Source organism: Canariomyces notabilis, assembly GCF_033297395.1.
Source record: "Canariomyces notabilis strain CBS 508.74 unplaced genomic scaffold N656scaffold_20, whole genome shotgun sequence".
Classification (NCBI taxonomy): Eukaryota; Fungi; Ascomycota; class Sordariomycetes; order Sordariales; family Chaetomiaceae; genus Canariomyces; species Canariomyces notabilis.
Genome location: NW_027041842.1, coordinates 119,066 through 132,261, shown reverse-complemented (window position 1 = coordinate 132,261; position 13,196 = coordinate 119,066). Strand labels below are relative to the sequence as shown.

At 53.1% G+C, this 13,196-nt stretch overlaps 4 protein-coding genes across 4 annotated transcripts; 1 reads left to right on the top strand and 3 right to left on the bottom strand.

The window, feature by feature from the left end:
• Positions 1–101: 101 nt before the first annotated feature.
• On the bottom strand, positions 102–1,817 carry N656DRAFT_847024 (uncharacterized protein). Its single transcript, XM_064819254.1, has one exon. The coding sequence runs from the start codon at positions 1,471–1,473 to the stop codon at positions 523–525; it is 951 nt and encodes a 316-aa protein (XP_064667810.1). The 5' UTR covers positions 1,474–1,817; the 3' UTR covers positions 102–522.
• Positions 1,818–3,435: 1,618 nt separating this feature from the next.
• Positions 3,436–4,482, bottom strand: N656DRAFT_714069 (uncharacterized protein; the record flags this gene model as incomplete). Its single annotated transcript, XM_064811938.1, has 1 exon — positions 3,436–4,482. The coding sequence occupies one exon, from the start codon at positions 4,480–4,482 to the stop codon at positions 3,436–3,438; it is 1,047 nt and encodes a 348-aa protein (XP_064667809.1).
• A 2,445-nt stretch (positions 4,483–6,927) lies between these two features.
• N656DRAFT_781872 (uncharacterized protein) lies at positions 6,928–7,647 on the bottom strand. The gene has a single exon (XM_064815660.1). It carries the CDS (start codon positions 7,442–7,444, stop codon positions 7,214–7,216), a length of 231 nt encoding a protein of 76 aa, XP_064667808.1. The 5' UTR covers positions 7,445–7,647; the 3' UTR covers positions 6,928–7,213.
• Positions 7,648–12,639: 4,992 nt separating this feature from the next.
• On the top strand, positions 12,640–13,196 carry N656DRAFT_285147 (uncharacterized protein). Its single transcript, XM_064809122.1, has one exon. The coding sequence runs from the start codon at positions 12,749–12,751 to the stop codon at positions 13,103–13,105; it is 357 nt and encodes a 118-aa protein (XP_064667807.1). The 5' UTR covers positions 12,640–12,748; the 3' UTR covers positions 13,106–13,196.

Sequence of the window (13,196 nt, the reverse complement as noted above, 5' to 3'; positions counted from 1 at the left end):
CTATGAAGTTAAAAGGCAAATCTGAGCCCAATGTTTGTGAACCTTGGCCTCTAGGCGGTTTAAGATGCCCTGGCATGGACGCAGGGCGCGTCGCTGAAGGTCTACCAGAGAGTCCTCTGAAGATATTACCTTGAGCCGTCGTTCCGGCGCGCCGCTGACCACGCGTTCATTTTGTGCTTTGGTAGATGGACAGACAAGTGCCACACAGCCGGTCAAGTGTTCTCCCTCTTGCCCTGGACTTATTAACAAAGTTGGCTCGACCATGGTTTCAACATCAGGAGACCCCTAAAACTGTGTTGTAGCGCCGGCTGGTGCTGTGGTCACCGGTAGAATGAGCTTGCCTCGTTCGCCCCCTTAATGACCAAGCCAGCATTGTTATGTATTGTATGTACAGGGAAGAGCAAGCCAAAGATCCTGACAGACTGTTGCTTGTTGGCATGGCTCCAAGGCCGCCCTTTTCTCCTTCTGGCCTGGCCAGCCACAGCCGACTCGCCATACACCGTTATCCCCGAGTCGGCTAGCTCACTCATCATCATCGTCAGATCCATAGTCGACCAGTAAGCCCCCAGGCTTAGACGGGCCAGCGGGTGGGACCTGCGCCGGCGCTATCGCCGATGTCTCCTTGGGTAAATTCTCCGCCTCTGAGATTCCCCCTTTATCCCGCGACCCTGGCTCTTCCTTGTCCCGTTCCCCTTGTCGACCATCGGCAGGCGCTAACCGCCCTTTGTCATCATCTCCTTTCCCCTCACCCACAGCTTTACCAATACCCCCCTCAGCAGTCCCCGTCCCGGTCCCAGTCCCGGTCCCATTACTCGACCCCCTCCTCAAACCAGGCAACGGCAACGGCAACCCCTTAACCCTCTTCCTCCCAGCGCCAGCGCCCTCCCCCTCCTCCTCCCCACTCCCCGCCCTCTTCTTCTTCTTCTTCCTCCTCCCAGCCGTATCCCAACCAACCATCATCACCATCTCTTCCAGCTCCCCCTCCCCAACCCCACCCCCACCACCACCTGCTGTTCCACCAGATTGCTGCAACCTAGTCCGTTCACGAAACACTTTCAACCCCTCCTCCGTCTCCCTCCGCACACGCTCCTCCTCCTCTTGGCGGCCGCGGCGCACCCCGTCCAGAAACTCGACCTCATCATCGTCCAGCGGGCGGAACTGGTTCTTGATGCGGTGCGCCTCGTCAAACGCGGCCTGTTTCGCCGCCTTGTTGGCCTGCAGCACGTCGTACAGCGATTTCTGCTCACTCCCCGGGCCGGTCCGGGCGAGATTGGCTTCTGCGCGCTGCCGTCTCTCGGCTTCTAGTTGTCGGGTTGCTTCGGCCCATTCTTCTTGTCTTTTGTTTGGGTTGGTGCCACTGGTACTACTACTGGAGGTGCCGGTGGTGGTACTTGTTGTTGTTGTTGTTGGGGGTGAGGTGGGTTCCCCGGTGGCGGCGTTGATGGCGCCGGCAGAAATGAAGCGAGATGACATATTCTTTATTTTCCCTTATGCTTTTCCAAGTGGTGGATATGGGGCCTATGTTATGCGTTCCAGGTGGAGAGAATCTGAGATTATAAGGTCGAACGTGAGAGAGGGTAAGTGCTTAAGAAAGGGAACGGACTACTGAGCCCGTCACGTGTGGCGGATCACCTCGCTCGGTGGCCCGATGATTGAGAATCCAAGACTCAGTCCTGTCTAACGGGTCGACGAATGAAAGAGCATATGTTGGTGTTTTGGCCGCAGCAAAACAGTTTCCACCTGCCAAAGCTTCGAAATCAGCAAGTGAAATGGCCTGCAGTCACATCTTTGCGGAATGAACGAGACGAAAAGTGATGGACAGCCGTTGCCAGCTGGCTGGCCAGATGATCCCCCCTCTTGAGGGCACAAGAATCTTGAGCCGGAAAATCAACCTGGAATCACCTCAAAACAGTACATACGGATACAGGATGTAGGCATTATCAATGTTTGTATTTGTAACTTTGTTATTTTATCAGGGTGTCACCTGTCCAAAGCCGAATCAGATTCCAGAAGTCAGGAATTCCACCAAGGAAACGGTCTAGCAGCACCTCTACGGGCCGCGCTGTGCGAAGACCTCCTCGACAGCCGTGTGACTCCCGCCTTGAATGCATCTTCTTGCTTCCCAACCCTGGCTTTTAACATTCCAATCTCCGTCATATTCTTTTCCTCCTTCCCCTAAGCTTCGTCAAGTCGTGATTGTCAGGTGGGCTGTAGGATACAAGCCGGAGAAAAAACAAATCCCTACCAGCCTCTTGAGGGATCTCCCCAGAAACGTAAAAGGCTTCGTCCAACGCAAATGCTGTCCTGATGCTGAAGTACCTCCTCTCTAACTAAGGGGGCGCATATAAATCCTATCAAAACCTTCTAACCGCAACTCTGCAATGGAAAAGGGACCTAGTTGGCCCAAAAGGCGACCTTCATCTGCCGTAGCCAGGGCCCTATTGCCCCCAAGCGTCTAAGTGGACACTGTCACTGGACGGGTGCCTGCTGGCCAAAAAAACAAGAGAGAATTAGACAAAATAGAAGCACCAAGGAGTCATACCCCCACCCCCTATTCTGTGTCAGAAAGAAGTGAAACGAAGGCGAAAGGAAAATGCAACAGGAACCTCACAAGTCCAACTTTTCACACCTCATGACCCAATCCTGTAAAAGCAAAGGGGGGAAAAAGGGAGAAAAAAAACACCATTAATTTTCCGTGAAATAGCAGCGAATATCGATTTGGGAACTGCCTTTTTTTTTTTTTCATCGAAAGGCGACGAGACAGTTCCAATCCGGCACCTTGAAAAGGTCGAATATAATCGCCGGAGAAAAAGGCGTCACTCCAGAACTTCGCTCCCGTACCGTGCCAAGGTCCAGTAGACCTGGGTCCAACACGGAGCCCAGAAGATGAGGCCAACATATGGATCGCTAGGAAAAACCATTTCGCCGGGTCTATGACCGAAACCTAGGATGTGGAAAGCCGATGTATCGAAAACCAAACGCCGATGGTACTAATAGCTTGAGCCGTATCCGAAGGGAAATGACATTACCGACGACCGGCACAGGAGGGAAAACAATAAACGGTTTGGTAGTGCGCGAATCATCTTTTTTGTCGCCTCTCATCGTCTGAGCAGCCACGCTCCGCTGGCAGAAATCAGAATGCGAGCGGAGGAGTGACAAACTGAGTGGCAACTCCTGGAGAGTAAGAGGCGAACAACGCCGTCTCCGCCAAATGATGATAATCCAGGCCGGTCGTCGTTCGGGGTATCTGAATGCAACTGTATCGAATATCCGATGTGCCTGAGAAAATAAGAAAATTTCCGCGTTGGCGGGAAGATGCGACATATTTTAAATCGCGCCTGATGAAAAAGCAGTGGCCGAGCACGGCCCGAAAACGCCCAAACGTGCACGCGCAATCATCTGCATCCGAAGTTTGGGCGCGAAAGCCAAATCGATCTAGCCGGCGACTGGCTGCCCGTACGCGTGGCTCGTAAAGTACGCCGGTGGCTTGTTGTGCACACCGATGCAGCTGCCACAGTTGCAGTCAGCAACGCTAGCATGTTCCCATATGCTGTGACCGTAACCATAAAATGGACCGAAGTTGCCTGCGGTGCGGGAGGGATGGAAGCCTTGGCGAAAAGTGTTGTAGGCTGGGAGCTGCGAGTAATGTCTGGAGGTAGCGTTGTTGTTGCCGACAAGGGCTCCATCAAACCACTCCATGTAGCTCGTGTTGAGAGATGCGGTCGAATTGGTATATTCGGGAGTGCCGTATCCAGAATCAGGAGGCGTTAACGGGGTGGTCTGTGACCAAGAGGACAGCGGATGACCCCAACCTGTCGGCTCAGGCCGAAAAGAGGTCGTCGTCAATGGCGCGAGGTTCCGTTTCAAGCTTGATAGACGCTCATACTCGGCCACTTGCTGCTGATGCCAAGTTGAAATCCAGGGCGAGGCGCGGGACCGTGCCATATCGGGCTCGATAGGCGATGCAAGAGTCACCAAGCGGTCGTGACTAGCCTGCTGCTGCCTCTTTTTGGTCTCCTTCCATTCCTTCCAGTTTGCCAGCCAAGCCTGGTAATCCTTGCTGCCATCCAAGTTGACGTAAAGACCCCATTGGATCGCACCTAGCCACTCATATTCCAGAGTGTTGAGCTCCTGAACAGGGATACCGCTCACTTCAGACCAGGACTTGTTCTGGAAGGTGTTATCGTCGAGAAACTTGCTCCCGAGAAGCAGTGCGATGGTGAGCATGCGCCATATCTGACCCTCTGTGTGGTTGTTCTGACCGTCCTGGTGCATCATGTTGATGCGCTTGGCCAGGTAGTTCATGCCGAGAAGAATCGTGGTGCTCGGAAGCCGAGTCGACGACAGGATCTGCGACACGAATTTCCTAAACGCTGGGTTGACCGATCTCTGAGGCATTACGACGCGCGTTGCCATCTCGGAGACATAGTCGGCCATCAGCTCGACATCGTAGTCGAGCACCGCGCAAACGCCGCCAGGCATGGTGACTGCAGGTGCCTTGCGTCCGAAAGATGAGGTGGAGGGTGAGGCTCGAACTGCTTCAAGCAGCTGGAAAAGAACGGTCTAGCGGTGGAAGTCCACGCCACACCGGCACTCCCAGAGCTGAAGAGTCGAGAAGATCTCGAAGGGCGAGGGAGGTCGAGATCTACTGGCACGCTCGAGCCATAGAGTGTAGATTTCCCTGTTCTACACGGTAAAGGGTTCGGCCACGGTCGGACGACGCGAAACTCTCCCGCCTTTTGGTTATGAGATGACCATGCAAGAGCTATGTCGTCAGCTCCTTGTTGGTTGTCGGAAAACAAAGGCTTTGTTGAAAAATAACACGGGCCCGAAGACTGCCCAAGCAGTGACCGAACAGCGACGGCGAAGAGAAGAATATGAGAAAGCTGAAGGGAATGTTGAAGCACTGCAGATGTCTTGTCAGTTAAGGATTCTGCATGTTGTGTTACGCCATGTGTACCAGGAGAGTGCTGTCGGGCTGAGTGGACTGAATGGTCAAAGGAATCCTTCAGGGTGGTGCATTAGAGAGTCTCTGATGCTGAGACCACCCTGGTGCCTTAAGCCTAGACCTAAGTGGCCAGGGCTATGGAATGGAATGGGGTCCAAATCGCGTTGGAAGTGCAGCGGTGGACGGACCAAAACAAATCGATGGGGCGATGGTGGTATCCAATGCGGCTCGATCGGAAGCCACATTCGCGCAAACATGACGGACGGAAACAAGAGAAAGGCAAAACGAAAGAATACGAACCTTGCTGAGGGAATTGACCGAGGTGATGCAATTCCGTGCTTGCGCTGAGGCGACGACTGCCCTCCCAAAGGTGTTGGTGCTGCAAGCGAGACGACCGACAAATCCGGCACTCCGACACTTCGACTGAGAAAAAAGCAGCTCGTGTCCAGTAGCGAAATCCTGTCGCGGTTCGATTCAACGAGCGGCTGAGAGCAACAGCTGAATCTTGCCGTGAACGACGCAAAAACGAATTTGGTCGTTCGAGGATTGCTAGGCCTTTGGCGGGTTCTGCAGCGACGGTCGAGGATGGCGGAGAGGACACGGCATGAAGTGGAAGGGGAGGCGGGCGGAAGAGGAAGAAAAAAGGATGCTCTCTGCTGCTGAGGGATCAAGTGGAGAGTGGCTCCAGGGTTGGTGGCCGGGCGGATGGGGCAAGTGAAAAACACCTCGCTAGCGCACAGATTTAGGTGCGATGGCCCACAAGTGGGTGGCCCCGGCTCGACTGGTCACAGGCGCCGTCGCGCCAGACGAACCTGGAACTGGACAGGGCAGGCCTGCCGACTTGTGTTGAGGAACCAGAGCAATATTTTGCGCACTGCACACCAAAACGGATGGGTCATTCCCATCGGCATCACTGGAAAGCCATTGGCGCAGAGTAAGAGAGCACGCCGTTTCCCTCGTCAACTCAAATCTGTCATCGGCATCACACTGTCAATCAGCAAGCGCGAGAAGCCCAGTGCAATTTCATCAGCCCCCAACGGCAAACGGCTAGAGGGGAGTGTGTGCATCACCATTTGTGGTGATGACGGAAATGATCAGGGTCCGTCGTCAAGAGTCAAGCAAAAAAAACTCGAGGGTGGCCAGATCGCTGCCAAAGGCTCAGTGGTCGCTGTGGAAGCCACCACCAGCAACGGGATCCACACATAACAAGGGTCTACTGTGGTAACGTTAATCAGCGGATACGGACAGGTAAGAACGTTACTTACGGATACATACGATACAGAAGCAGCGAACAGGGTTGTCTGGTGTACGAAGTAGATGCACCGTTTCGCGCCCATCACTGGTGTGGCTTGTTTCCCTTCCTTACCTAGAAATAAGTATCACTGGTCTCGGGAAGAGATACTTCGTACAATAAGCTTCGAACTGTGGCAGTCCCGTGATGGCCACTGCCCACTGAGTATCGTATAGTAGCGCGTACAAGTACGACTTAGGTCAGGTGGGTAATTACCTTAAGGTAGGTAGGCAGTGTTGCCGGTTGAGGTATGGAGTTTGTTGTATAGTAAACCTTCGTACGAACTAACGTTATGAGGAATCCGACTCGTGTTCCCCTTCTCACTCGGTTTATTATGGAGAGTGTTGCTTGATACGGTACTCACAACTCGTTGCAAGATTCGAAGTTGTGGCGCAGAGTCCGTACATTGTGGCATGAGAGTATCAATAGATCACAATACACGTACCCAGACACATCCAAAGCCTGCCAGCCTCATGAGAGCAGTCGCCAGCATTCCTGTCACTTGAAAGTCATACCTAGCTGAGCAGGTTGAGGTTACTAGAAAATGACAGACGAGGCGCATCTATAGATGGTGATAGAGGCTGTGGCAGTGTGCCTCGTTAGTGGTATCCGTATGTATCAGCCGGCGACTCAAGCCACAAAGATCACGATCCATTGCGACCCCATTCTCACCAATCGTAACAATCCTTCAAGACTGTCGGCCAAAGTGAACCTTCAAAGAGTCTAAGCCTGTGCGAGTGGATCTCGCCAGTGTCGATAACCGGAGAAAGGAATGTCAAACGAAGGGCCAAGGCCATCAGAGAGATAGGATCTCGTCCCGTACCTAACTTTACCACAATGAATTCATAAACTGACGAGGGCACAAGAGGTGGAAAAAAAGTGAACACAACGCCATGAATCGACACCAGCCACAGGAACCTGTCTTCAGGAGGCACAGTTGGAAGTCACGTCACCGGACACGGCCGCTTCAACGTTCAGAAGCCGTCCCAAATCCCAACAGACAGGCTGCCGTGCGAGTCAGCAGAGAAGCTCGATACGTACTTCGCACTGCGGCCGGTTGAAGGAAAAGGAATCTCGGGAAAAGTGCGTTGGGCGTTCCAGCGTATCGGAGAGCCAGTCCGTGCAGTGACGGGGCCCAGACGCACCCCACTGGCGAGGCGCGGATGTCTAAAGAAGGCGGTCAAGGCTAACGAACCGGGTTCCATGATCTTGGGAAATCGCGGCAGTGATGAGTGATGGGTGCAGCCTAGCAGCAACATTGGAGCGCACCAAGTTGAGTCAGTCCATCACCGTTCGATGTCATGCCAGTGCATGTTTGACGGGGGACGGGTTGCGCAACTGAAACAGCGTCAGTCAGTCGATGCACCCAACAACTACTCTGTAACGTTAAACATAATTCAGCTCGCAATCAAATGACCTGAGAGAATGGACCTCGGAATCTGGAAGGACCGGCCTTCGACGAGATCGGACCTTGTTGTTCGTTGTATGTATTTGTATCCGTAACGTCGTGTACAATACAGTACGTAACATACGTATCGCGGATACAGGATTATTTCCCAGCCCGTTTTGCTAAACCGCTCTTCGTGATTGGCTCCCTTAACCTCAACTAATGTTCTTCACTAATTTCCCCTCATTCACCTCGGCCCTACCAAATATCGCCAAGTTAAAAGACATTTCAAAGCAGTTTTCTGCTTCGGCTCCAGTTCGCGGTACGCAACCACCGATTGAAACGGTCTGGCAGGATGTGGTGCTGACATCCTGCCCTTCCGACTTCTCAACGAGTCCGGGACGGTGGAAGGCAGTGACGTTCGAAGTCCGAAAGCATTGCCCCAAATTTTCAGCCGACGCGACCCGTTTCAAACCTCAAAGCCAGCTCCGTCGTTCGCCAGGCACAACTCTGAGAGAAACCACACAAAAACAACCTAACATTTACATCTACAGCTCGAAGCCGCTGAAAAGTGCCAATTGCCTTCGGCTTCTGTCCGCTGATTAATTGACTTCGCTGCAGATGTTGCCGGGAAGTTTCCACTCTTCTCAGACGGGACTGAAAATGTAAAGGCACGCACCCGCTCCGCAAGGCGGTGTGGCAAGTCTGCCCAGTGCCCACCGAGTCAGACGGATACCACCACCTCTTTTGGCTCTCCTGCATCAAATGCCCCAGGCTCCGCTAGATCCGGGTCGTTGTCGGCGGGGTGCGAAGTGTCTTGTTCTGCAGACAAAGCTCCAAACGTTGACTGCTTTTCTTTTAGCGATGCCGTCCATTCCGGCCGCCAAGGAGTCGTTGGACAAGGTACTGTACGCTACACCCTGCGGAACTGTGGCGTCCAAATCCAGATGCAGGTGCTTCGTCCCTGCCGCAGGTTCGCCCCCGGGCACCGGCTTCCCATTCCAGCATCTCAACGATGTAATTCCAATGACCAAACTGGGAATACTACTGGTGGGCTGCGGTACTGCACTGTACTCTTCACCACCTCAATCACCTACCTCGGGCTGAGCAACCGGCGGCAGGCTCACGTGGTTGTCTAGGTAACACTCTAGGTTGCCTTCGGGAGAGTTTGGATAAGGAGCTCTTACTACGTACAACACGATTCATCACTCGACGACTGCCTGCTTGCTTGCGTAGGCCGTTGCCACAGCCAAACAAACGTCTTGCGGCATGAGCAATGCTCAGGAGTCGTCATCCGCGATGCTGACAAGGGCATAGTCAGGGCATCTAAGCTTGACTGACTATTAACCCGTACCCCGTACAACATACACTAAAGTACTCACCACTCAACGCGGAAGTCCACTTCATCCCCACTGGTTCTCACTGGGCCGGCTCGAGTCTCATCAGAGTCGGAGCCCATTCCGTGGCCCGACCCATCGGCAGCTGCGGCGGCGTCCTCCGCTCCTGATCTCTTTGGAGTGCGAGCAAATCTGGTTAGAATCGGCGTTGGGCAGAAACATCACGCGCAGAAGCGGAGGGAGATGTGACCTGCAAGTGTATGATGGACCTCCTCGTCGAGAGCCAAAATATAACGCAGTCACATCCACCGGCCACTTTTAGCCCCTCCTATTTCCGGGGGCATTGAAGGGGGGGAATTGGGCTTGGCCTGCCGCGCGTATGCACTATAGCAACAAATTTTCATCCCGTAAGTCAGCGGCGGGGAAAGGGAAAAGGAGTTTTCCATGAGTTTCGTTTTCTTTTCCTTCGACTGCTCTGTCTGCTGATTCCCTCCAATAGGGCTGCTCTATCCGAGATCAAAAAACCGGGATGGGCCAAGAACATTTTTGAGGGGTTTTGATTTTTGAGGGGTCCAGATTGTGTCACATCGCATCTCTTCCAGAAGCCAAGAGGCCCAAGACTGGCCCCGGGGAGAGGATGAGCGGAATTTGGATTCTCAAAAACACCCCGTCTGCACCCCAGTACGACCCTCGATATTGGAACCGATGCTGCCGGCAGGCCGTCTGGTCGCTTCGGCCGCCAGAGTCGCGATATAATATCTTTGGGGTCCTTCTGGCGGCTGGTGTAAAATCATCCATAGGCTGACTCCCTCCCGCCCCCTCGGCTCTGGTTCGGTAAGATCTTCTTGGTTTAGCTACGGGGCCGCATGTTGCATCATGGCGCGTAAAGTCGCCGCCCGTAAGGATCGAGTGCTCCATCCGGCGCTGGTGGGCCTAGGGTAAAAAGAAGCTAATACACTCCCATCACGAAGCGAGTATTGCGTTCGGGACGGATTGGACGACGCCGCCTCCCCATTTCACTTAAGTGTACGTCGGTTTTGCAGCTCACTTACCAACTACAGCAAAGAGTTCTCCTCGCTAGACATCTGCAAGGTGGAGCATCGGTCAAGTTGCATGCGCCCATCGGTCGGCGTTTCACTCCCCAGGGCGAAGTCGGGGCGAAGTTTGATCTGATCTGAGGTGAAAGGGAACCCCGAGATCTGGTCGACTTTCCTCCGGAGATGCGCGGCTTGCGGCGGGAACTCTCCAGGACCCGCGGCATGCGGCATGCGGATGACGGAAGTTCCCCTTCCCGGGTTTTGATGGCAAAAGTGGTTCTCATGGTCGGGTGTGTGTAATAGCCCACCTTTTTTGCCATCAGCCCAAGTAAAAGCCTGTCATGATGCAGATGGATGCAGCTCGGCCGCTTGGCTGCAAAGATGGCCAACACCTTTCAACCATCATTGGTTTTCCTTATGAGGGAACTCCGTGGCTTTCGCACAGCACGTGCTGTGATCGTAAACAACATATAAAAATAATCAAGCAGCTACCACGCTTATGATAGATCCTATACTACTTATTAAATTTCCCTCGATCAATGCTCCGGTTTTCGCAATGGAGAGTTCTTGTGAGTATGCGGACGATAGTTACCAGAATTGACCTGAGTTTCCCTCCTTGCCTTACGAGCTAACCTAGCAACGTTCATCTGGGGCAAACTCCGACGATCCTAGTTAGGAGATTTGTATTTCACCAGTCACCTACATCATGACCTGCCCTACACTACAGTTGCCTTGCCTCACCTGCGCCGCCTGGTTTTGCGCTGCTCACTTGATTGCCTTCGTCACAACGCCTTGTCGTCAACATCTAAGCTGATCAACTCTTCATGATCTCACAGTTGCCCCCCGTCTCACCTACCAGTGATTTGCTTGGAGTCACCTACCAGGCTCGCCAGGATTGCTTAGAGTCACAGACCAATTCCGTCGCCTGCACGGGGTCGCTTCTCACTTGCCAATAACCCCGGCAGCAGTCAGAATGCTATCTGTCTCAGCGAGGAGCTGTTTTACTCGGTGTTCACGATTTAAACTGTTCGGTAGAATTGTACGCCGAAGAAGATGCAGCTTTGTCAATACGTAGTGCGGATATCTATCAGACACACCAGGTACTGTAAGTCCCTCTGGGAATGCCGTACGGAACATCAACGGCTGAACGGATCTGAGAGCCGAACGAGGAGCCAATGTATAACAGGAACAAGCACCACCTGAATCGGATGAAGAGGCCTGGTTTCCCCAGATCATCCATTCACTTCTTCATTTACACTCTTGGATCCATAACTTAACCAATGAACATGACGTTGTACGCGGGATCCCTTTCCTCTCCAATTCCGTGCTTGCCGCGGGCATGAAGGAGGGTTTGGGCACAAGCGCATCTGTAGGTAGGAAGGTATATAGCCTTTGGAACCGGTTTCTTCACGGCCCGGGCCATACATAGATGTGGTTGCAACAAAACGGGGGAGCAAACAACCATCCGCACATCATGATATGACTGGCCACAAGGAGGCGACGCAGCCGCCCTTGTGGGTTCGAGTTCCGTAACACTTCAACTTCACCAACTGGACGAGCACAAACTGGAAGGAAGCCTGCTTGCCGTATCTCAGCTTCTAGTAGTATCCCTAAGGAGAGAGGCATGTTACTTGAAGTAAACAGATAGATACATGCAAGAACGGATGCAGCACGACACAACATGGCAACTTAAAACAGACAATGGTTGTTGACACTCTAAGCTGGGCGGAAAACCAACATTGTATCTCTGTAGCTGTCTGCTCACTGGCACACGAGTAGAGACTTTGACATGGACGGTTTTGAACAAGAGCAAAGGAGGGTGACTTGCATGTATTGGAGTCACGGTTCAGGGGAGAAAGCCACAACTGCTGCATGTGCCCGGCAAATACGTCCTGAAGAAATTCCCCAGAAAGGCACCTCCGGGACACGGGGCTACTTTCGTACTCCAGCATACATGAGCCTGGTTTAACAATGACAAGCCCAACTAGAAGCCCTTTTTTCGGCGGTGATAGTAGCAAAGGAACTGTATGAATGACTTGCTGCTTGATAGTCAAGCGGAGACTCTAAACAGCCTGACAGTGAACATCCAGGAACACATCAAACCAAGCCTTTGTAACACAGAAGTTCTCCTGAGCGCTCTATCATCTCTCCTGGGTTATGACAGGGCCGATAGGCTGCGTTCTCTCTCTCACTCTCTTCGAAAGAACTGAGCTGAAGCAGTCGAGTCAGATATCAGGTGCCAGTGAGCCAGCTCCAAACTTCCACTGAGTTACCTTACTAATGCCAGGCCAGCATCACTTCTGCTTGAGATAGTCCAGGGCCACGTTCAATCAGTCATTACTGTATGGTAGGAAGATTTCAAACTTCACCCTTTGAGTCACTTCAACAAGCCCCCGGCCATAAACGGGGTGCCCAGTCACTACAATAATGGGCACCTCATCCAGTCACAGACAATCCACCTCCCAGACTCCGAACTCAAATGTTTCATTTCCCAGCTACCATTAAGTTAAGAAACTCCGTAGCTACCTAACTAGTAGTACAAGTCCTACAAATATGCTTCATGTCGTCCACGCCAGCCACGAGTCACGACCACCAAATTTCCCCCAGCCTGCAGCATGTGAGTGATGATCCTCTCTAACCCACCAACCCCCGCCAGCCCGCAAAGAACGCCGCTAAATCATCCCGGGCCGACCCAGTAGGTAGCCTAACAACAACCCCATCCCTTCCCTTCCCTATCCCGGAAACGCCATGACGAAAGTAGCGGAGCTCAAAGGGGGCGCGGAAGCAGCTTCGTCAATGTCTGTGAGTGTTGTGTTGTATTGTACAACGCCCATCCTGTTGACAAACAACAGGTTATGCTCCCGTAAGAAAGCAGGCGCGGCTGTAGTGACCCAGGATGTGACCGCTATCACTCTGCCTCCTGCTTGCCCATTTGCCCCCAAGCGGCCAACCACACAGCCCTTGCAATCTACCATTCGCCCAGCAGTCAAGGCAGCAAAAAGCAGTCAAGCCGCATCAAGCTGCTCTCAGAGGGCCCAATGGTCGCAAGGGAAACCAACCAGTCCCGGAGTCAGGTGGTGCCGCATTTTCCACCTCATCCTTTAGTAGTCCAGAGACAACCAGGCTGCCCGCCCCTAGCAGCAGCAGAAAGCAAGGGGCACGTCTTCACCAACAATACCAACCACCCACCCAAACC

Coding starts and splice junctions, on each gene's coding strand:
- N656DRAFT_847024 (XM_064819254.1), bottom strand. CDS start 1,473: ATGTCATCTCGCTTCATTTCTGCCGGCGCCATCAACGCCGCCACCGGG.
- N656DRAFT_781872 (XM_064815660.1), bottom strand. CDS start 7,444: ATGGAACCCGGTTCGTTAGCCTTGACCGCCTTCTTTAGACATCCGCGC.
- N656DRAFT_285147 (XM_064809122.1), top strand. CDS start 12,749: ATGACGAAAGTAGCGGAGCTCAAAGGGGGCGCGGAAGCAGCTTCGTCA.